We start from the raw sequence: 25,358 nt of genomic DNA on the forward strand, positions 1-25,358 counted from the left end.
TGATAGCCTTTATTATTATAGAGAAAATACATTTTATAACATTTTTCAATTTTTTTCATTTTAAAATAACTTCAAATTTGTAAGAAAAGTACAAAGACTGTTTTTTCCTGAAATATATCTCCTCAAATACACTAGGTGTGTAATTCCTATAAATAAGGACAAATTCCAACAAACAAGGGCATTGTTCTACTTCATCACAATGTAACTATCAAAATCAGGAAATTAACACTAATATTACTTTTTTTTAACCTTTATTATTTATATATTTATTTGCCTGCACTGGGTCTTAGTTGCAGCATGCAGTATCTTTTTAGTTGCCACACGTGAGATCTATAGTTCCAAGATGTGGGATCTTTAGTTGTGGCATGCAAACTCTTAGTTGTGGCATGTGGGATCTAGTTCCCTGACCATGGATTGAACCTGGGCCTCTGCTTTGGGATCATGGGAGTCAGCCACTGGACCACCAGGGAAGTCCCACTAATACTGCTGCTGCTATGTCGCTTCAGTTGTGTCCCACTCTGTGCGACCCCATAGACAGCAGCCCACTAGGCTCCTCTGTCCCTGGGATTCTCCAGGCAAGAACACTGGAGTGGGTTGCCATGTCCTTCTCCAGTGCAGGAAAGTGAAAAGTGAAAGTGAAGTCGCTCAGTCGTGTCCGACTCTTTGCGACCCCATGGACTGCAGCCCACCAGGCTTCTCTGTCCATGGGATTTTCCAGGCCAAGGGTACCGGAGTGGGGTGCCATTGCCTTCTCCAATACTACTATAAATTAATCCACACACCCAGTTCAAGTTTCACCAGTTGTCCCAACTATGTCCTTCATAGTCAGGAATGACATTCTGCATTTAATTAAGTTTCTTTAATCTTCACGAATCTGATACAACTTGTCTTTCCTTGATTTTCATTAGTTTAATGTTTTTGAGGATTTCAGGCTATTTTGCTGACTATTCCTCATTTGGGCTTGCCTGAAACAAACTGAAAACTCATACTAAAAACTGAGTTTATACCAGTACTTCCAATTCCAACCTCCTCCTGGTTCCTCCCTTATACTTAGGTTTAGCTTGCACCTTTCTAGCAAGAATACCCACAAATGGAAGACTGCCGTCTTACATCGTCTCAGCTGTCACATGATTTGATACATGCAGTTACTGGTGACTGGGCTTTGATCAGTTAATAAAGGTGATATGTGCCAAGCTCCTCCAATTTTTTAGTTAACCCTTTTTTCCCTTTAATAAGTATCTTATAGGGAGACCATCAAACTTTTCATTCACTAGTTTTAGCATTTATTGAAGACTTTCACCTGAACCTATCACAATGATTGTCAAATGATTTTCTAATTCCACCATTCATTTTACATTTACAGGTTGGCATTACACCGAATCCCCATCCTTCTTGGGGATTCATGGCTTCCTATTTTATTTGATGGTTTATAATTTGTTACCGACATTTATTTTTATTTCTAAGTGTTGACTTGGCCACTGGATACCCCTTTAAGCTGGCTCCTTTGTCCTTCTGACATATCCCCATCATTCCTAAAGCATGTTCTTACTTTCTAATACAAAGACATTCCAGGCTTATCTTGTATTTCATCTGCAGCCCTGAAATGGCCATTTCTCTAAGAAGAACTGGTTCCTTTTCATGGAAAATGATGGAAAAAAGATCTAGGCACTAGGTGAGCCCATTGCCACTGTGGCATTGCTGCTCCCAAGCCCTCTCAGGGCGTGCATGTGTACACATATACCTGTGTATTTACCTATACAAACTATGAGCTTATACCAGTCCTTCCAATTCCAACCTTCTTCTAGTTTTCTCCCTTTCCGTATTTGCAGTTCCTTTCTGACAGAAATCTGGCCCCTATTAGCCTTAACATTTTACTTAATAGATCATTCCCTTTGATAAATAACCAATCTTCTATTGCCACATCCTTATTCAAGATCACTGAGATTCCCCTCCCTCCTACCCTCAAATGTTCCTAGGCTCCATACTGTAATCCCACACTAGGCCAGCACCTTTTCTTCCTGTGGCAGATGTAACTCTTATCTTGTGCAGAATAAGCAAATGATTTTTGTTCTGAATTGTTCAAGAAGGGAGAGACACAGGGAACAATTAAGTTAGGAAGACAGAAAATGAAAATCTTTTAAAAAGGCATTTTGGTACTATACAGAATTATCATTTTAAAGGACAGTTACATATGCAAATATATTCAGCTGTAGTATTCCATAAAAATGTCTAATGTTTCTAAGCAACCAAAACTGCCTTCTTCTGTAAGGCGTATGCTATAAATATAAGAAAATCTCAAATGTTTTAAAAATCAGATAGCAAATTTTTATAACAGCTTTAGAATTTTTTCTATTTATTATATTATCAAGAAAAAAATCATTGTATACAAGATATTACAAAAGTAATAAAATAGTCTTTACAAAACACATTTTGACATTTAAAAAATGATTTCATCTTTTAAGTATTAGACTTACATTAAATAATTAAACAGTTGAGAACTTTTAAAAATCAGTTTTTCAGTGCTTCCAAATTCATTAGTCATTAAGCATATACAAATATTTATAACACTTAAAAAAATAGAACAGTGATATTCTGCGGGAATTGGGGATCTTCATAGTTAACAGTATTTTTAAGTACACTCTTTTAAAATGGAAATCATCTACAAAAGGAGTCATCTGATTTGAACCGTTCATTTAAGAATGCCTATTACCCAAAAATTTGGTGTTTTCCTTTCTGTGTCATCTTAAAGCTGTCTGAAGTGTGCACCATGTGCTCAGTTGTGTCTGGCTCTTTGCTACCCCATGGATTGTACCTGCCAGGCTACTCTGTCCATGGAATTCTCCAGGCACGAATCCTGGGGTGGGTTGCCATCTCCTCCAGGGGATTGTCCCAATCCAGGGATCAGTGATCAGTATTTTCATCTAATTACCCAATAAAATCAAGTGTGTCACCAACGAAGTCTCCTGAGACTAAATTTCAGAAATAGATCCTCAAACACTCCAACTTATTTTTCACTACATTTTATGCAAAGCTATAATGTTTGATTAAAGTTTAAGAAAATAAGCAAGATGAATGTTTGCTACCTTTAAAAAAATTTTGTATTTTATTGATCTGCCCATATTCCTGAGAATTTGATTTACTGAAGCACCAACATTTTGCACTAATTACTATTTATTACTGATAACACATAGGTGTTTAATGATTTTTTGGTTATTCTTTAAATTTCTTAAGTCCAATAGTAAACTGAAGTTGTAGAAATAAGACATATAAGAATAAAGAGTATAAATGCTACTCCTTTTAAATATATAATTAATTACTAGTAGGTTTTTTTCCTAAAACTGTAGACATTTAGAATAGAAAAAATATTTAGAAGAAATAATTGTTTTGTACCTGTGTTTTATTAGTGAAGGTAGTGGGGACATGATTACTATTGAGATTTGACTTTACTCACTGATGTTAAGTTTGTACTTTAAACTCTGCTAAGATGTATTAGTTAAAAATATTAATTTGACTGAATCTTAGACAAAGGCATAAAACTGGACAAGACAACTCATATATTTATCTCTGATTCGCTGCCCACATCTGGGCTTATTATGTAAAAAGCATGAAATTTCTGTTACATGCAATGCAAAAAGCATATACTCCATCTCCAGAAGCAAAACAGATCAGAAATCTTTCAGTGGCTACTTTATTAACTATGATGAGACTCCTTTTTAGGAATATAGTCATAATACTCACAACTTGTAGTCAATTTTGGCAAAGAAATTAAGAGTTAGAATTTGAGAACTGGAAGTCATTGATTGACCTTATCTTCAGTATACAATAGGAAATGTTCTGGAAAGGATATGGCCAAATCAAAGTCCTCCAGACCTGGCCTGGACAATAGCTAGCCATTCTAAAGAGAAAGTCATCTCAGGGTTCTTACTAAAGAATCTAATCCACAATGATTTGTCACTCTGTGAACTGGAAGAAGTGTCTGGATTGGAGATTATCAGGGCCACAGGGTATATGCATTATGTTGGTTTACCACGATATTTGATTTGTACTATACAGTTTACAGTGCTTCTTATGCATTATTTTACTTAATACAACACACTTTATGAGGTAAGTAGGCTGGAAACCACGTGTTTTATATCTGAAGAGCTAGGCCCATAGGAAGTGCCATCTGCAAAATAACTTCTAAGTGGCAAAGCTGAAGACTCAAACCCAGATGTCCTGACTGAAAATTACTCTTTCCGTTTCTGTTATTTAACACCACACAGTAATTTTTTAAAAGCCCTCAATAAATCAATTTATGATAGAAGAAATTATTTGGGACTACTAGGCACCCTGGATCACCAATTCTAAGTCTCTCTTAACATGGACAGCATAGTTTGTTTTTCTGAAGCATTAGGTTAGAAATAACCCAGCTGTTTGTTGTTCACTAAGGCTTTGAGTAGGGAAGCCAAGCTACCAGTGCTGAATGCCAATTACAGAGTAGGTTCTGATGACAGAAATCAGATAGTGGTTTTGAGGTTTTTTCCTGGCAAGGGGCAGGAAGAACACTTCTGGGGATGTAGAAATGATTATTTACATATGTAAAAATTCACCAAGCTGTAAATTTAAAATTAGCCTACTTTATGCACTTTACTGTATGTTATCCCTCAAAAGAAAAAGACTGACATCTTTGAGAGCAAGTCTGTTGTCTCATTCACCTCTATGTCATTTCTAGCCCCTAACATGGTGCTTTGCACTTTAGACATTCAAAAATGTGATTGGGTGGTGGATGCATGTTGATGTATGGCAAAACCAATACAATACTGTAAAGTAAAAAATAATAATAAAAAAAATTTTCTTAATAAATTACAAAAAAAAAATGTGATTGGTTACATGAATACTGGAGTTTCTGTGCAAGGGGAATGTGCTGAGGGAATGAATGCACCAAAGGTGAGATTAAACCTGCCACACAGAGAGGAGTAAGTTCAGAGATACAAGACAGTTATCCTAAGAACTGTAAAATTTCTACCTAATACTTTCAACACTATAGGAGGCAGAGGGTAAAGTATTTCACAAGCCTGGTAATCACTGCTTTCCCTACCAGATTAAATACCTTCCTCTTTAAAAATGATACACTTGTCCACATTTTTTATAATCATATATATGTCAGTTTCATTCTTTCCCTCTCTTAATACTGCCATTTATTTAGCACCAGCTAGGGACTGTGTTAAGTGATGGAGTCCCAAAGGTGAATGAGATTAACTATGTAAGTGTATAATTCAGTGCGAGGAAATCTGCAGTTGGGACATGTGCAAAGCTGAGCCTCGGCTAGGGAGGCAGGACATAAACATCACACAGCTCTCAAAGGCCATTTGCTATGGCTGTGAAGAGCAGAGGCACAGTGGATGACATGTCAAAGGCATGGAGGCCTAGCGACCTGAGAGAGGTTTTTGTTTGTTTGTTTTTCAAGGAATGTTAACTACTTAATACTGGATTGGAAGTATGGGGAATTCTTTTTTAACTGGAGCAATATGGAAAAGATTCTTGTGAGGGAAGAAGAATGAAGGCCTAAACTAAGAATGAAGCAGGAGTGAAGCAGGGACAAATGCAAGAGTTTTTTAGAAGGCAGATTCAAAAAGACTTGATAACTCTCTCAGTGTGAGGACAAAAAAGAATAAAATATGATTCCGAGGTTTCTATTAAATATCTTCAGTGGCAGGGTACATGGTAATGCCATTAATGAAAGTCGAGAATGTGACAGGAGCAGCCAGTTCTTGAGAGAAAGCTGAAGCTTTCTTCTGGACACTCTTGAGCTTAACCAGGGGAAAAAATAGCACCAACCGAGCGCTGGGATCGAGACCCTGGAACTAAAGTCAACCTCAGAGAGGAGTACCCTAGGAGGGAATGGTCAAGAGGACAGGTTATGAATAGGTCGAGCAGAGTGAGGGCTGGTAAGAAGACACTAGATTTGACAAGGGAAGGTGTCTGGTTACTTCCCAGAATATCCTAAGAAAATAGGAGGAGAAAAGAGAAAGCCTGACAAGCTAAAGAATGACTGGGAAGTGAGGAAACGGGCTGAACGCACTTCATACAGCTGGACGTGCTGGACGTGAAGGGAGGGAGCATGACAGCAGTGGGAAAAGGGTTTATTCTTGCTCTTTTAGGCGAGAGAAAACATTTACTGTGTTGATACAAGAAAAGCACTAAATGTTACATGAGGATACAGACACAAGATGGGAGAGAAAAGGAGGGATCTGCTATATAAGAAGAGCTAACAAAGCAAGAGGTCCTTTTTTCCTCAAAACTGAAAGTGGGGTGATAGAAGAACAGACGAAAGTATAACCACATTTAGAGAAAAGAAGTAAGCTGCCAGTTTTTTTAAATTATAAAATTTATGATCAATAAATAGCACCTGGAAAATAAAAAAACCTTTGGAAATACTCTGAATACAAACATAGCAGGACCTTACTTCCACTTAGACAAGAAAAAACCTGCAGAACAAGTTGGTTGTTTAATTTAAAATATCCATTTAGCTATCCTAACAGTGTTTAAGCTGATAAGTGCAAGTTAATACAAAATTATAGGATTCTGTATTAAAAAAAAGTTCATCATCTCTAAGCTACTGTCTGGAGATATCCTGGGTTCATATTTTGAACAGGAAAGAAATTATGCCTTCAGGTTTTTTCTGGTACGTTCTACTAAAGTATATTATATGCTTATGATTTTTACAGTTGTATAATAAAAGTATGTCATTCTGAAATCATAACTCAGAAATATTAGTGAGTTAGGTATCTTTATTGTTTCTCAAACTATACTGACCCACACTCTTATCTTGCTCTCCCTTCTCATTTCCTAGTATCACTCAACTCAGAATTTTAATTTTTATGACATTCGCACTTTCCTCATTTTGACAAAATTGACTAGTTTTTAATCATTCCAGTAAATTTATGGTTTGGTTGGATACTGTGCTATGCTTAGTCATTCAGTTATGTCCTACTTTTTCCGACCCCATGGACTGTAGCCCACTAGGCTCCTCTGTCCATGGGGATTCTCCAGGCAAGAATACTGGAGTGGGTTGCCATGCACTTCTCCAGGGGATCTTCCCGATCCAGGAATCAAACCAGGGTCTCCTGCATTGCATGCAGATTCTTTACCAGCTGAGCTACCAGGGAAGCCCCTATGTAAGTGAAAAGACATTGTTTGTAGCTAGGAATATGCTCAACAATTGTAGGGTCTAGTTGTAAAATAAACTAGGTCTTTAGTAAATTACTTAGCATCACAATTAAGATTACTGTCCAAATTCTACAGTCATTTTGTCACTGGAATTACTTTGCTTGCAAATAGTTTTGAAAGCAAAGTAGTTATTAATCATCAACCTGAATGATTGATTCTGATATACACGATTCTGATACAATAAACTGAATGTCACATGAAACAGACTGAAACGTCACATGAACTATAAAAACCATCAACATTTAATAATTAAAGCTATTCTTTCTTTCAAAAACCAAAGTTCTATTAGTAATACTTTGAATGCTCAATACTTACTAAGTGTTTAATATGAAGCAGACACAGTTCTACAAATGCAGGATTCAACAAAAACACAACACTTTGCCCTCACAAAGCTTATATTCTAGTATAGGGAAACAAATAAAAGTCAGATCATGTTAAGTGTTACAGACAAATTTAAAGGAGGGGAGACATGGAGTACCAGTGTATATACAGTCAAGGAAGGCCTTGATCAAGTAACAGCTGAGTGAGGCTGAAGGGTGCAAGGTGTGAGCTACATATACAGCTGAGAAAAACATTAAAGGCAGAGGGAACACCAAGTCCAAAGGGCCTGAGGCAGGAATGTACTTAGGTTTTTTGGTCAAAATTCATTTTTATTATAGAAAATACACTTAATTCCAGTTGTTATACTTAAGTGAAAGTGAAAGGCACTCAGTTATGGCCAACTCTTTGTGACCCCATGGACTATACTATAAAGAATTCTCTAGGCCAGAATACTGGAGTGGGCAGCCGTTCCCTTCTCCAGGGGATCTTCCCAACCCAGGGATTGAACCCAGGTCTCCTGCATTGCAGGCAGATTCTTTACCAACTGAGCTACCAGGGAAGCCCATTGTTACAATTGAAGTTTCTAATAAAAAAAAAAATCACCACTTAATAATCCTGTTTTAACTAAGACAATGAAACTATGGCTTTAAAAAAAAGTACTCAGCACCATTTACTCATTTAGTTTCATGAGCTGTTTATAATTGTACTTGGTGTTTTTGAAGAGGAGTGCTGAAGCCAGAGAGCCTGGAGTTGAACGAGAAGGGGAAAATGGTAGTGGATGAGGTGAGGAGAGGAAGGGAGTGTGAGCCTGCTAGTTTTAAGGACTTTAGTCTCTACTCTGAGTGACATGGGGAGCCACTGGATAGCTTTGAGCAAGTGAATATGATTTCATTTGTTTTAAAAAGAACCACTGTGGCCACTCAACAGAGAACAGACTTGCAGGAGCACAAAGATGTAAAGAGAGTTTGGGGAAGTGATAATTCAATCTAGGCAAGAGAAGATATGCTCCAGAACAGGATATTAACAGCAGAGGTCAAAAGAGGTGGTCAGCTTTGGATATATTTCAAAGGTGGGGCCTACCAGATTTGTTGGTGGATTGGATATATGGGAGATAAAAAGAAAGAAGCAAAGATGACTCCATTGTTTTGAATATGAGCAACTAGAAACATGGCACTGCCATTTATTGAGGAAGGACAAGAAAGTTTGGGAGAGAAGATTAAGAACTCAGCTCTGAGTGTGTTGAGTTTGAGCTTTAATTAGAATTTTATGTAGACATGTTACACAAGCTGTTGTACATACACACACACGCTCTGTCTCTCTCTTTCTCTCTCCAAGTCTGGAGTTCAGGGGTGGGTCTAAGCTAGGGGTAAAAATTGGGAGTTGACAGCATGAAACTAGATGAGATCACAGTGAGTTGGGACACAAACAGAAGAGGAAAGGTCCAAGGAAACTTCTTCCTCTTAAAACATGGATGAAATTTTGGAAAACTCGGCAGTGGCCACAGGACTGGAAAAGGTCAGTTTTCATTCCAGTCCCATAGAAAGGCAATGCCAAAGAATGTTCAAACTACTGCACAATTGCACTCATCTCACATGCTAGCAAAGTAATGCTCAAAATTCTCCAAGCCAGGCTTCAACAGTACGTGAACTGTGAACTTCCAGATGTTCAAGCTGGATTTAGAACAGGTAGAGAAACCAGAGATCAAATTGCCAACATCCACTGAATCACTGAAAAAGCAAGAGAGTTCCAGAAAAACATCTACATCTGGTTTATTGACTAGGCCAAAGCCTTTGACTGTGTGGATCACCACAAACTGTAGAAAATTCTTCAAGAGATGTGAATACCAGACCACCTGACCTGCCTTTTGAGACATCTGTATACAGGTCAAGAAGCAACAGTTAGAACTGGACATGGAACAACAGACTGGTTCCAAATTGGGAAAGGAGTACATCAAGGCTGCATATTGTCACCCTGCTTATTTAACTTATATGCAGAGTACATCATATGAAATGCCAGGCTGGATGAAGCACAAGCTGGAATCAAGATTGCCAGGAGAAATATCAATAACCTCAGATATGCAGATGACACCACCCTTATGGCAGAAAGTGAAGAGGAACTAAAGAGCCTCTTGATGAAAGTGAAAGAGGAGAGTGAAAAAGATGGCTAAACACTCAACATTCAGAAAACTAAGATCATGGCATCTGGTCCCATCACTTCATGGCAAATAGATGGGGAAACAATGACAAACTTTATTTTCTTGGACTTCAAAATCACTGAAGATGGTGACTGCAGTCATGAAATTAAAAGACACTTGCTCCTTGGAAGGAAAGCTATGATCAACCTAGATAGCATATTAAAAAGCAGAGACATTACTTTGCCAACAAAGGTCTGTCTAGTCAAAGCTATGGTTTTTCCAGCAGTCATGTATGGATGTGAGAGCTGGACTATGAAGAAAGCTGAGTGCCAAAGAACTGATGCTTTTGAATTGTGGTGTTGGAGAACTCTTGAGAGTCCCTTGGACTGCAAGGAGATCCAACTCAGTCAATCCTAAAGGAAATCAGTCCTGAACGTTCATTGGAAGGACTGATGCTGAAGCTGAAACTCCCATACTTTGGCCACCTGATGCAAAGAACTTACTCATTAGAAAAGACCCTGAAACTGGGAAAGATTGAAGGCAGGAAGAGAAAGGGCTGGCAAGAGGAAGAGATGGTTAGACGGCATCACTGACTTGATGGACGTGAGTTTGAGTAAGCTCCAGAAGTTGGTGTGGGACAGGGAAGCCTGCCGTGCTGCAGTCCATGGGGTCACAAAGAGTTGGACACGAATGAGCGACTGAACTCAACTGTAAAGCTAACGTCAAGCAATTTTAAATGTATGGATCTAAACAGTACAAAATGTAGAGAACTCCCATACCCTGAAAGCTTACTTGAAAGCTCACTGCATTCTGTTCAATCAGCATTTTAAAGCAAGTTTGAGGTACATGTAAATCTTAGCAACTCTAAAAATCCTCAGAAAACCCCTTAGGGGTCACCTTGGGGTTTATTTTAGGGGTCCCCAAAAATAAAGGAATTAATTTTTCCAATGGCATAGCCATTACAGGTTTTACCTTAAATTTGCTTAAAAGCAAATATCATTCGTCAGTTTAAGCAAAACAAGAAGTTCTCAAGGCAAGATTGCCTGTTAAAGGAACTCCTTACATACCTGGTTATAAGTACAGCTGAACAACATGGGGGTTGGGGTATTCACACACCATACAGTGAAAAATCTGGAGTAATACAACCTTGTAAAGCAATTATATTCCAATTAAAAAAAAAAAACTGTATAGTTGGCACACTGTCTCCACGGTTTTGCATCCATGAATTCAACTACGCTCCAACTGTGACATAGTAAAGAAAATCTGTGTATAAGGAGACCATAGGTTCAAACCTATGTTGTTCAAGGGTCGAAGGGTCTATGAATGTGGTATAGTCTCAGTCAAGGAAACATAAAATGTTACATTTATAAAGGTAGCATCAAAATAGTTACCTTTAATGGGATTTAATTCTTGAATCACCATTTATATCTTACAAGTTAACTTTAAAAAATTCAAATGCAAATGAATCACTCAATTGTTCATTTTGCATGGCTCCAATACCTGAATACTGACTATTTGGACCAAAACCATGACTGTTTGCATTAGTACTGTTTGATGGTCCTGCCTCATTTATCATACTGTTATCTGCACAATTAAAGTCAGATCCCTCAAATGCCTCTGACTGTGCAACATAAGCAGTAGTACTAGAACTGGTGACTGTTGACATACTGGAAGAAGACATCTGATGGAGCTGTCTCAAGTCTCTTGGGTCTAACACTGAATTACAGGAAGGATTTTCAAGATTCATGCTCACAAGTCTCGGATTATCGGTCTCCCTCATGCTGTCATTACTGGGCGTTATCATGTTCACAGGGCAGTTAGGCAGCATGCTGGCATCAGAAATACTATATAAGTCAGCTGGTGAGACGGATGATGCTTCCATTCTACCTATGTCATTAGTATTGTTATAAATGCAAGCATTAGAAACATTCAGATCACTCATTTCCAGGAATGGTGGGATAACTTGTGAATTAGAGGAAAGTGTCCCTGTTGAAAAACTACTCAGTGAATTTGTATTGACTGAGCGTGAGGTGGGGTGGGCGACTGATGACCAGCCTGAAGAAGACTGAGTACCCATCGGTAGCATGGCTGAAGCAGGATGTGACAATGTACTTGAGATGGACGCAGAGGAGGAATAGTAGGATTCTGCTTGACTTGAAACAGGTCTGGAAGTTTCTGGCAAAACTGCACCATGAGAAAACAAGTTTGGTTCTGTGGGAAGGAAATGTATTTTTACAAAACTGAAATGAACAAAATTCTAAATTAAAATTACATAAACACTCAAAAAATTTTCAAGGAAATCAAACACTTCAAATAAAAATGTTAAATAGGAGATAATTATTACATAAGTCCAAAACTGAATTCCGTAATACTGTTTTACAAATGCATATAAAATAATTTGGTAAGTTATTTTGGCACAGAAAATTTCATTTCTGTTAAATGTGGAAATCTAGCTTCTGAGGCCTTATAAAGGTATTTTTGAAATGTGAAAGATAAATGTCATAATTTCACTTAATGGGCCTCTAAATATTCAAAATCATTTCATATTCTCTTCTTTCAGGAGAAAATGGAGGGATGGAGGAAACATTAAGGATGATTGAGAAATCTACATAAATTTCTAAGCCATATTATGATATAACTCACACTAATGGTCTATAAAATTTTCAGAAAAAAATGTAGTAGTATATTTAATTACGTATTACATGACTGCTGTACATATTAAACCAAGAAGCACTGATTTAAGAACATTAAAAGAAAAAAAAAGACTTCTAATTAACCCTGGATAACAATCTAAACCAGAAATTGGCAACTTTTTTTCCATAAAAAGCCAGATAGTAAATATTTTAGGTTTCGTGCACCATGCAGCCTCTATTGGAACTTCTTAACTCTGCAGCTCTAATAGTACAAGAAAAGAGCCATAAACAATATGCAATCAAATGAGCTGTGTTCTAGTAAAACTTTATAAATAAATATAGGTAATTGAGCAGGTCTAAACCATTTCTTTCATGACATACTGTAATTAGTACAATTACCACCATAGGAATGAAATGTAATTTCTCAAACAATAAATCCCAAAACATAATCACAGTTGCTAACAGGACTTTCAGAAGCTGAGATCAATTCATTCAATATTCATAGCATGAAAAAAATATGTAGGAATGGAATAAATCAAAGACTCAGTTTTCATTATTAAGAATAGAATTCGAGTATATTGTGCAAAACTGGTCTCTCTGATCACAAGGAATACTCTACTGGGCATAAAATACCTTTTTTGATGAATCTTCCTTCTCCAGTTGGTCCTAGGGGACTAGGTCTAGGTCTTTCAGGAAAATTAACTCCTGTGATAAATTGTTTTCCATTATTAAATGTAATTTGAAAAACAACAGTATATCAGTTAAAATTTGAAAAACTGAAAAAAAAAAAAAACCCAAAACCAAATTTACTTAAATACCAATCAAACCAAAATATTCTTACCACAATCCTGCCACAGTTTGTGGAAAAGCAGAGTTGTTTTTTGTTTCTTTGCTTTATTTCCATATGTGTCTGGTTAGAAAGAAATCAGGAAAATGTGTGAATCATCAATGAGTATGGTTCCTCTCCTTTAACACATATATAGACGTTTTATTCCTACATAGAAAATGCTTTAAATAAATGTACATAACATGGATTTCTAGGGGTCACAAAGTATGTCCCAAGTCAGTAATAAAGGGCATTTTTCTCTTAGTAAAAAATAGTTTATAATATTCATCTTGTTTTATTATAATACCTACAGGTTAACCCATGGTCAATTAATGGGCCAAGGGCAGATTAGGACCAAGATTGGAGACCACTTTCTGAGTGGCAAGTTTGCCATCTATCAAGAAGGCACAATAAGGACCAAAACAGAATCTCAAATATAAAACAAATTCTAATAAACAGTTGAGATATGTTGAAATTATTCTAGATTCCTTTCCTAAGAAAAAGATTCAAAGAGCACAAAGATGAGTCAAAAATCAACAAAAACTTTAAGGAAAAGAAAATTGTGAATAAATAATATGACTGTATTCTAATATATCCTACAAGACAATATTCTTAGCAGGACTAAGAACCATATAAAACATTAACACAAAAGGTCATACCCTTTTCATCTGGCAGGTATCTAAAATCCATAGATTCACTAACTTCCTGATCGGAAGGTCGCCGCAACTGCATCTTTACTGTTACCGGTTCTATTATAGCTTTGCAGTATGGTGGAGTCTTGAAAACAATGGCTACTTGACGGTGTACATCAGCTTGTGAAAAGACACCTTTTGCTTCCCAGTCATTCAACACAAACCGAACTTCTATGTCGTCTAGTGATTACAAAGACAAATAATTCGAACACAAAGTAAAACGTACCAATCAATTTAAAATATATTCTGAATTCAATGAAACAAACAAACAAACAAACCCCAAAAAATACCTTTCTGAACTTTGTCACAGAGTAGAAATATTTCATCTCCTCCTTTGACACTTCCACAGTTCTTGTTTACACGACAAATCCTTAATTCTGCAGTATTAGGAGCACCTAAATACAAAGGATTTCTTTTTAATGGGTTGCTACCTTAGTAAGTGAGTTAGACAAGGCTGTGGTCCATTTGATCAGACTGGTTAGTTTTCTGTGACTGTGGTTTTCAGTCTGTCTGCCCTCTGATGGAGAAGGATAACAGGCTTATGGAAGCTTTCTGATGGGAAAGACTGACTGAGGGAGAAACTGGGTCTGTTCTGATTGATGGGCAGGGCCATGCTCAGTAAATCTCCAATCCAATTTTCTGTTGATGGGTGGGGCTGTGTTCCCTTTCTGTTATTCACTTGGGGCCAAACTATGGTGGAGGCAATGAAGATAATGGCGACCTCCTTCAACAGGTCTGATGAACGCACTGTTACACTCAGTGCCCCAACCCTGCAGCATGCCATCGCCGACCCACACCTTCGCCAGAGACTTCTGGACACTCAGGGGCAAGTCTGGGTCAATCTCTTGTGGGGTCACTGCTCCTTTCTCCTGGGTCCTGGTGTGCACAAGGTTCTGTTTGTGCCCTCAAGATTCTGTTTCCCCAGTCCTGTGTAAGTTCTGGCGGCTCCATGGTGGGGTTTTGATGGTGAGCTCCTCCAAGAGGGTTTATGCCATACCCAGGTGCGCTGCATCCACAGCCTTGTCTAACTCAATCAAACTATGAGACACACCGTATAGGGCCACCCAAGACGGACGGGTCATGGGGGAGAGTTCTGACAAAACGTGGTCCACTGGAGAAGGAAATAGCAAACCACTTCAGTATTCTTGCCTTGAGAACCCCATGAACAATATGAAAAGGCGAAAAGACAGGACACTGAAAGATGAACTCTCCAGGTCGGCAGGTGCCCGGTATGCTACTGGAGATCAGTAGAGAAATAACTCCAGAAAGAATGAAGAGACAGAGTCACAGCAAAAACAACACCCAGCTGTGGATGTGACTGGTGATGGAAGTAAAGTCGGATGCTGTAAAGAGCAATACACCATAGGAACCTGGAATGTCAGGTCCATGAATCAAGGCAAATTGGAAGTTGTGAAACAGGAGATGGCAAGAGTGAACATCAACATTTTAGGAATCAGCAAACTAAAATGGACTAGAATGGGTGAGTTTAACTCAGATGACCATTATATCTAATACTATGGGCAAGAAGAAATGGAGGAGCCATCACAGTCAACAAAAGAGCGTGAAATGCAGTACTTGGATGCAATCTCAAAAATGACAGAATAATCTGTTTGTTTCCAAGGCAATTCATTCAATATCGCAGTAATCTAAGTCTATGCCCTAACCAGTAATGCTGGAGAAGCTGAAGTTACATGGTTCTATGAAGACCTACAAGACCTTCTAGAACTAACATACAAAAAAGATGTCCTTTTCATTATAGAGGACTAGAATGCAAAAGTAGGAAGTCAAGAAACACCTGGAGTAACAGGCAAATTTGGCCTTGGAACAGAATGAAGCAGGGCAAAGGCTAATAGAGTTTTGCCAAGAGAACGCGCTGGTCATAGAAAACACCCTCTTCCAACAACACAAGAGAAGACTCTACAGGTGGACATCACCAGCTGATCAATACCAAAATCAGACTGATTATACTCTTTGCAGCGAAAGATGGAGAAGCTCTATACAGTCAGCAAAAATGAGACCAGGAGCTGACTGTGGCTCAGTTCATGAACTCCTTACTGCCAAATTCAGACTTAAATTGAAGAAAACAGGAAAGACTACTAGACCATTCAGGTATGACCTAAATCAAACCCTCACAATTATACAGTGGTAGTGAGAAATAGATTCAAAGGATTAGATCTGTTGGAGTGCCTGAAGAACTATGGACGGAGGTTCGTGACATTGTACAGGAAGCAGGAATCAAGACCATCCCCAAGAAAAATAAATGCAAAAAGGCAAAAATGGTTGTCTGAGGAGGCCTTACAAATAACTGTGAAAAGAAGAGAAGTGAAAGGCAAAGGAGAAAAGGAAAGATATACCCATTTGAATGCAGAGTTCCAAAGAACAGCAAGGAGAGAGAAGAAAGCCTTCCTCAGTGATCAATGCAAAGAAATACAGGAAAACAATAGAATGGGAAAGGCTAGAGATCTCTTCAAGAAAATCAGAAATACCAAGGGAACATTTCATGAAAAGATGGGCTCAATAAAGGACAGGAATGGTATGGACCTAACAGAAGCAGAAGATATTAAGAAGAGGTGGCAAGAATACACAGAAGAACTGTACAAAAAAGATCTTCACGACCCAGATAATCATGATGGTGTGATCACCCACACTCAGCTAGAGCCAGACATCCTGGAATGTGAAGTCAAGTGGGCCTTAGGAAGCATCACTATGAACAAAGCTAGTGGAGGTGATGGAATTCTAGTTGAACTATTTCAAATCCTAAGAGATGATGCTGTAAAAGTGCTTCACTCAATATGCCAGCAAATTTGAAAAACTCAGCAGTGGCCATAGGACTGGAAAAGGTCCATTTTCATTCCAATCCCAAAGAAAGGCAATGCCAAAGATTGCTCAAACTACCGTACAATTGCACTCATCTCACACGCTAGCAAAGTAATGCTCAAAATCACTATGGTTTTTCCAGTAGTCATATATAGATGTGAGAGTTGGACTATAAAGAAAGCTGAGCACAGAAGAATTGATGCTTTTGAACTGTGGTGTTGGAGAAGACTCTTGAGAGTCCCTTGGACTGCAAGGAGATCTAACCAGTCCATCCTAAAGGAAATCAGTCCTGAATATTCATTGGAAGGACTGATGTTGAAACTGAAACTGCAATACTTTGGCCACGTGATGTGAAAAACTGATTCCTTGGAAAAGACCCTGATGCTCAGAAAGATTGAAAGTGGGAGGAGAAGGGGACAACAGGATGAGATGGTTGATGGCATCACCGACTCAATGGACATGACTTTGAGTAAACTCTGGGAGCTGCTGATGGACAGGATGGCCTGGCATGCTGCAGTCCATGAGGTCACAAAGAGTCAGACACAACTGAGCGACTGAATTGAACTGAACCTTAGTAATATGTTTTATTCCTTTTTGATGGAAAGTTTTAGGAAAACAATTTACAGGATAGATAGCAATAAAAGCTTTAGTGTATAAACAAAGGACACTCAATACCTTAATCTTCCACATCTATCCCTTTCCTTTCTTAATGGTATTGCCTCGGTTTATTTAGGGCCTTATGATTTCAACTGTAGACATTAACACTTCTTCTAATTAAATCTCCCTGCTTGTAAACTGGGATTTTTCCTATCCATCCCATACACTCTCATCAGATTGAATTTATAAAATCATGACCATAACCCTATGGCAATGCAGTTTTCATATTTCCTATTATCTGGTCAACATTATTCCCATAATTCCCTGGCATTCAAAGCTCTCCATGATGAGGACAGTCTGATTTACCTTACCTTTATAACTCTATGTTCCACTATCTTTTTGCATGTAGAACCAGTATAGTCATACACCACTGGTGGGCACATATGTAAGAGTATACATACACAGAAATATTTGAGGGCAATTTCATAATCTTTAAAACTATAAATATCCAGATCCTTTAATCTACCATTTGCCAACATTTCTACTTCTACAAATTTATGCTAGGGACATCTACAGAAGATAGGCACATATAGGATATATTTAATGCAATACAATTTGTTAAAGAAAAAAAAAAAATTGAGAGGGAAACAAACCAAATGCCTTGTAACAAGTTGCTGCTGCTAAGTCTCTTCAGTCGTGTCCAACTCTGTGCAACCCCATAGACGGCAGCCCACCAGGCTCCCCCGTCCCTGGGATTTTCCAGGCAAGAATACTGGAGTGGGTTGCCATTTCCTTCTCCAAGCTAATGATTTATAAAAGTGTGATACAGTTATATCATATGCAGCTACTGAAAAAAATCAGGTACCTGAAAGGGAAAGAGGTTCAAGATATGTTTCTAAGAGGGAAAAAAAAGTAAAAAAAAAAAATCAGTGATGATTGTTTCAAAAAGTTGCCAAAAACATAGATGGTATGAATGATGATGATGATGAGGTATTTGTTGTATATACAGTAAGAAGAAACTGATGAAATATCTTTGGAGAATGAGATTATAGGAGGTTTACTCTGCTTGTTATCTACTTTAGATAGATAACATCTACTCCATAATGTTTGAATTTTCCCATAATGAACATACTCGTTTTTTTAAATTGCCAAAATACTTTAAAATTTTTTAAAAAGCTAACACTGAGACTTCCCTGGTGGTCCAATGGTTAGGAATCCGCCTGCTAATTCAGGGGACGTGGGTCCGATCCTAGGCTGGGAAGATTCCACATGATGCAGGGCAACTAAGCCTGTGTACCACAACCACTGAGCCAGTGCCCTAGAGCCTGTGCTCCACAACAAGAGAAGTCACCACAATGAGGAGCCTGCGCGCCTCAAAGAAGCAGCCCCCACTCTCTCCAGCTAGAGAAAAGCCCATGCAGCAACAAAAACCCAGAGTGGCCAAATAAGTAATAAAATAAAAAGTCAAGGCTACAAATACAAGAAAAACAAATTACTTACGGTTGTCATAAATTGGGTTGGAGACAACAGGAGGTAGAGCAGTTGTCAAATTACCATGTTCATCAGGGAGAAAAACTTGAAAACATAATCTCACCACGTTGAGGTCACAATCTTCAATATCAAGCAGCTGTTGTTCAGGGACTGAACAGTTCATTTAAAAAAATAAAGAATATAGAATAGTCACATAGAACTAAAGCCCTGTTAAGTCCTCCTCCCTGCCCAATACAGCCAATAACCTTTAGTAAGTAGCATCTAAATCTGTACTAACAAAAATACAATGGTACACAATCTCAAGCCAGCCTTTTATGCTTTTCATCATATATTTCACTATCCATCATAATTCATAAGTAATGACCATGGTCAGGGAGCAACTATCCCAGTCATCTGGTATTTAAAGCAGAACCTCAAAGTTGCATAAATCAAATTTTTACAAAAAATGGTTGTAGGTTTTATACAACAGAGACTAGGCATTCATTCACTAATTTAACAAATACGTATTTAGTTCAGTCATACATTAAGGACTCTGCAAATTATCTCCAAAATCTGCATAAGAATTACTCCATTTTACAGATGAGGAACTGATTTTAAAGAAATGAAATTACATATCTAATGTTTCACAGCTAAGAAGTGGCAGAGAAGAATTCAAACTCAGGCCACTGAATCCAGAGCCTATGCTCTTAAAAAAACTGAACCCTATTACAGAATTTTACATATGTGTTGCATAAAAATGACATACACAGGAATATTTACTAAAATTTAGATCAATGTTTTAGGGATCAAATACCAAGAGGATACTAGATGAGTTAAGTCAGCTAATTTCCTTAAGAAATTTTATGTGCAAACTTAACTTTCCTCAAAAACAAAACAACAACAACAAAAAACCCACAGCAGGAAAATTTTACAGTTCTGGAAAAAAATTTTTTTAACACGTTTTATGACAGAAACTGCTATTTAAAATAAATCTAGCTCCAAAGGAAAATATAACTGCCTTTTCAAAGAATACTATAAGGTGTAGCAATCAACTATAACTAACAGCCATGTTTATAAAAAGCAAGAAATACATATATTAAATTATATGACAATTTTATTTTTCAAAAAGCATTGAAACTTGAAATACGAAATTTGAAAACGGTTAAAACCCAAATTCTTTATTCTCACAGTTAGCAATAATAAAAATGATAATGTATTTTTGACTGTTTTTATGTAAACTATACTCAGTAGCTATCATGATATTAAAAATTATTCCACTGTCAGCATTCTTAAGCCTACAATTCCAAAGAGCCTACAAAAACATATCTGTACAACTAAAAGGTCAAATGTTATGATACAAACATCTGTACCACAGCAATCTCTGTTGGCACAATTAGGTAGGCAATGAGAGATCCACCTCATTAAAATAATTTTTTAAAACATTATAAATTTACAGTTTAAGACAATGTTTCTCAATTCCTGAGATGAGTAATCAATACACACAAAAATAAATTAGAAAAGTGTTCTGACAAGTTTAAAAACAAACCTATGTGAATGGATAAACTAACTGTGACAGCTATGTAATATAAAAGAACTATGAATATATACACAAACATGTATGTATCTCAAAAATATTATGTGAGCAAAAGGAACCAGATATAAAATATATACCACATGCTTTCATTTGTAGGAAAATTCTAGAAAAGATTAATTGATGACAAAAGAAAGCAAAGAGCTGACTGGAGCCAGAGAGGGGAAGAGGGAATTAATGGGAGGTAGACAAAGACATTTTGTAGTAATAGTGGAGGAGAAGGCAATGGCATCCCACTCCAGTACTCTTGCCTGGAGAATCCCACGGATGGAGGAGCCTGGTAGGCTGCAGTCCATGGGGCTGCTAAGAGTCGGACCTGACTGAGCGACTTCACTTTCACTTTTCACTTTCATGCATTGGAGAAGGAAATGGCAACCCACTCCAGTGTTCTTGCCTGGAGAATCCCAGGGGCGGGAGAGCCTGGTGGGCTGCCGTCTATGGGGTCACACAGAGTCGGACATGACTGAAGCGACTTAGCAGCAGTAATAGTGGAGGTAGTAGAAATATTTCTCATCTTGACTATGGTGGTGTTACATACATCTGGGTGGATCCCACTGTATATAAGTGAGACCTCAAGAAAACTTTAAAATCTTTTAAAATAGTACATGGAGGAAAAATAAACTGGTTAACAAACCAGGAATGGGAATAAAGATTTATTTATTATAAGTCAGGATCAAAGAAACCCAGAGAGGTAAGTTCAGGATAAGAGGCTTCTTGTTTTCCAGATATATCTTGCCAATTTAGAAGTAGCTAAGAGGATGAGAAATTGAGATGAGCTTTCAAAAGACTACAGATGAAAAATAAAGGAGTGCAGGGTCTGCCAAAGATAGAGAATCTGATAAATGCCCAGTGCTTTGGCTGGGGCTCTTGAGAAGCTAAACCCAGAGTAAAGGTGAACTGGACGGAAAGACCTCACAGGGATAAAAGCCCAGCATCAAATAACCTAAATCATTCACTAATTTTAGATGATCTCAGACTTCTAGTGTGACTAGCCACCTACCACAAGAAAGCCTTCTGAAGGGAGATTATTACATCCTAGACCTCAAAACTTTTGTGTACAAGGTGACTGGTGAAAGTGAAAGTTGTTTAGTCGTGTCTGATTTTTTGTGACCCCATGGCCTATACAGTCCATGGAATTCTCCAGGCCAGAATACTGTACTCTATTTTAAATAAGCAGGCATAAGAAGAAGTGAAAGTGAAAGTGTTAGTGGCTCAGTCATGTCTGACTCTTTTTGATCCCATGGACTGTGCCCGCCAGGCTCCTCTGTCCATGGGTTCTCCAAGCAACAATACTGGAGTGGTAGCCATTCCCTTCTCCAGGGGATCTCCCCAATTCAGGGACTGAACCCGGGTCTCCTGCATTGCAGGTGGATTCTTCACCTCTGAGCCACCAGGGAAGTCCTGGCATAAGAGACAAGGTAATTTTTTTTTTTAAGACAAGAAAAACAACATATAGAAACAGACTACAAACATTCCAAATAATTAAGTTTTCAGATACATGACTTAAAATCACTATATTTAACTTATTTAAGGAGTTAAAGACAATACTGAGAGTTCAGCAGAGTACTTGAAACTATATAAAAGGAACCAAGCAAAATTCAATAGAACTGAAAAACACAATAAACTGAAATTTAAAATGTCATCAAATTTATCAACTGTTTTATAGAAAACACTTCATGTCTTATCTTTTTATAGAAACCGAGGACTAAAATCTATCTACCAACATTTTATACTAAGAGGTTTATATATATAAATATATATATTTAGATTTTTTTTTTATACTAAGAATTTTTAAAGTATTCATCTACACTGAAATCTAAGGCATTTGAAAGCTGATTTTTATATATGGCGAGAGGCAGGGAATCCAACTTTCCTCAGCTTCATTTATCAGCTATCAATATTTCCTCCCTTTCTCTTGATCTGACATGCTACCACTGTCATTTGCTGAAGTTTCATATTTTCATAAGTCTGTTTCTGGGCTTTCAGTTTTACTCTACTGGTCATTTAGTCTATTGTTACCACTGCTGCTGCTGCTAAGTCGCTTCAGTCGTGATCGATTCTGTGCAACCCCATAGACGGCAGCCCACCAGGCTCCCCATCCCTGGGATTCTCCAGGCAAGAACACTGGAGTAGGTTGCCATTTCCTTCTCCAATGCATGAAAGTGAAAAGTCAAAGTGAAGTCGCTCAGTCGTGTCCGACTCTTAGCGACCTCATGGACTGCAGCCTACCAGGCTCCTCCGTCCATGGGATTTTCCAGGCAAGAGTACTGGAGTGGGATGCCATTGCCTTCTCCGATTGTTACCACAATACTACTTAATTAGTACTTCTTCATAATAAACCCCAATATCTCATAACTATTTCTTCATAATAAGTCCTAATAGCTGATAAGGTCAGTTTCTCATTACCGTTCGTCTTCTATAAATTATCCTCCTTTTCCTGTTCAGAATCATATTATCATACTTATTGAAAATTCTTGTTGGGAGTTTGGAATTTCACTGAACCTATATATCAATTTGGGAAAATATACTATCTTATATTATTGATAATAAAGAACATGATATACCTCTCCATCTATCTAGGTGTTCTCATAATGGGCTTCCCTAGTGACTCAGTGGTAAAGAATCCACCTGCCATTGCAGGAGATGTGGGTTTGATCCCTAGGTTGGGAAGATCCTCCGGAGAAGGAAATGGCAACCCACTTCAGTATTTTTGCCTGGGAAATCCCATGGACAGAGGAGCCTGGCAGGCTATAGTCCACGGGGTCACAAAAAGAATCAGACATGACTTAGTAGCTAAACAACAAAACAACAATTATCTCATAATAAAATTTTGAAATTTTCTGTAAAGAAATCCTGATCATGATTTCTTAGATCTATTGCTAGGTATTTTTTCTTTTTTTAATTTTATTTTATTTTTAAACTTTACAATATTGTATTAGTTTTGCCAAACATCAAAATGAATCCGCCACAGGTATACCCATGCTCCCCATCCTGAACCCTCCTCCCTCCCCCCTCCCCATGCCCTCCCTCTGGGTCGTCCCAGTGCACTAGCCCCAAGCATCCAGTATCGTGCATCGAACCTGGACTGGCGACTCGTTTCATACATGATATTATACATGTTTCAATGCCATTCTCCCAAATCTCCCCACCCTCTCCCTCTCCCACAGAGTCCATAAGACTGATCTATACATCAGTGTCTCTTTTGCTGTCTCGTACACAGGGTTATTGATACCATCTTTCTAAATTCCATATATATGTGTTAGTATACTGTATTGGTGTTTTTCTTTCTGGCTTACTTCACTCTGTATAATAGGTTCCAGTTTCATCCACCTCATTAGAACTGATTCAAATGTATTCTTTTTAATGGCTGAGTAATTGTGTATATGTACCTCCATTGTGTATATGTACCACAGCTTTCTTATCCATTCATCTGCTGATGGGCATCTAGGTTGCTTCCATGTCCTGGCTATTATAAACAGTGCTGCGATGAACATTGGGGTACACGTGTCTCTTTCCCTTCTGGTTTCCTCAGTGTGTATGCCCAGCAGTGGGATTGCTGGGTCATAAGGCAGTTCTATTTCCAGTTTTTTAAGGAATCTCCACACTGTTCTCCATAGTGGCTGTACTAGTTTGCATTCCCACCAACAGTGTAAGAGGGTTCCCTTTTCTCCACACCCTCTCCAGCATTTATTGCTTGTACACTTTTGGATGGCAGCCATTCTGACTGGTGTGAAATGGTACCTCATAGTGGTTTTGATTTGCATTTCTCTGATAATGAGTGATGTTGAGCATCTTTTCATGTGTTTGTTAGCCATCTGTATGTCTTCTTTGGAGAAATGTCTATTTAGTTCTTTGGCCCATTTTTTGATTGGGTCATTTATTTTTCTATTTTCTGACAATTCCTTTAATTATTTGCTGCTGTCCTATGGAAATGCAACTGACTTTTGTATGTTAACTTTATATGCATTCACCCTTTTATTAATAAACATATTAATAATTTCTATATCCTTTTGCATTCTCACTGTAAATAATAGCTTCCAATAATTGGTTTTATTTTCTCAGTTTTGACTGATCTCTGCGCACTGGTTACAGTCTCCATGACAGTGCGAATAGAAGCAGCAAGAGTGCACATCCTTTTCTCATTTCTAACTTCAGACTGAATGCTTACATTTCCTCCACTTAGATAATGTTTACTGTAGGCTTTGTAATATATACATAGCATAATACAAAAGGCCTTATTTAAAAAATTCTGCAATGTGAAAAATGATAGTTGCAAATCTAACAAAAGTAAGCATGAGATTAATTAAATTCTCTTAAATTTCTCTTAAACTAGTTTAAAATTTCTCTTTATACCTTATCGAAAGGATAAATACAAGGTAACAATTATTCTCCTTAAGCCATCTTTATAAATACTTAGGAGCAGTGTATATGCAGTAAGAATTTTATCTTCATCAAAAAGATATGATCATGATTTCTTCTGAAAATAGGGATTAAAATTTTTAAATCAATTATAACACCTACTAGCTCTAAAGATGTGACTTTTCTAATATTCTAATTATTGCTAAATATTACTAAAATTTAAAAAGTGATTAATGGGTCAAAAATATACAGTACACAGATTAACAATTTTAAGACCTATGTCTCATTTAAGGAAGAAAAACAAAGTTTAGTGATAATTCATTTAATTTCTGTTACTTAAAATGTATAGATATAATACAGTAAAAGCTAACATTTAAGTGCTTGTGTGCCAGGCAAAAGGTAAATGGTCACAGCAATCTACCTTTCATTACTTATTCTTTCAACATATTTACTGGGTTTTTATTATGTGCTACACACTAAAACAAATGCCAAATAGAGATATGAGAAGACAGTGCCTGCCCTTAGTGAGATTAGTGTCTGGATGAGAAACAGATATATAAGCTAAAATTATATAATGTAATAACATGAAAAGTGTTATAATGGGAGTATGTTCAAGGCATATGCCTTTACACTGAAGGCATAAAAGAAGTGTCCCAAGTTCTGCACAGGGTAATAAAGAAAGCTTTCTAAAATGATTGCAAGGAAGAAA

The 25,358-nt window shown here is 37.5% G+C and overlaps 1 protein-coding gene across 1 annotated transcript in view; it reads right to left on the reverse strand.

The window, feature by feature from the left end:
• Positions 1–2,380: 2,380 nt before the first annotated feature.
• REL (REL proto-oncogene, NF-kB subunit) overlaps positions 2,381–25,358 on the reverse strand; it is a 46,290-nt gene continuing 23,312 nt past the window's right edge. Inside the window, exons 5-10 of the mRNA XM_005889034.2 lie at positions 18,730–18,870; positions 14,106–14,210; positions 13,783–13,995; positions 13,139–13,207; positions 12,931–13,002; positions 2,381–11,875 (exon numbers count right to left, since the gene is read on the reverse strand). Of these exons, the coding sequence (XP_005889096.1) occupies positions 11,094–11,875; positions 12,931–13,002; positions 13,139–13,207; positions 13,783–13,995; positions 14,106–14,210; positions 18,730–18,870 (1,382 nt within the window). The 3' untranslated portion in view covers positions 2,381–11,093. The remainder of the gene's footprint in view (positions 11,876–12,930; positions 13,003–13,138; positions 13,208–13,782; positions 13,996–14,105; positions 14,211–18,729; positions 18,871–25,358) is intronic.

The sequence above is a fragment of the Bos mutus genome, chromosome 11 (assembly GCF_027580195.1).
Source record: "Bos mutus isolate GX-2022 chromosome 11, NWIPB_WYAK_1.1, whole genome shotgun sequence".
Taxonomy (NCBI): domain Eukaryota; kingdom Metazoa; phylum Chordata; class Mammalia; order Artiodactyla; family Bovidae; genus Bos; species Bos mutus.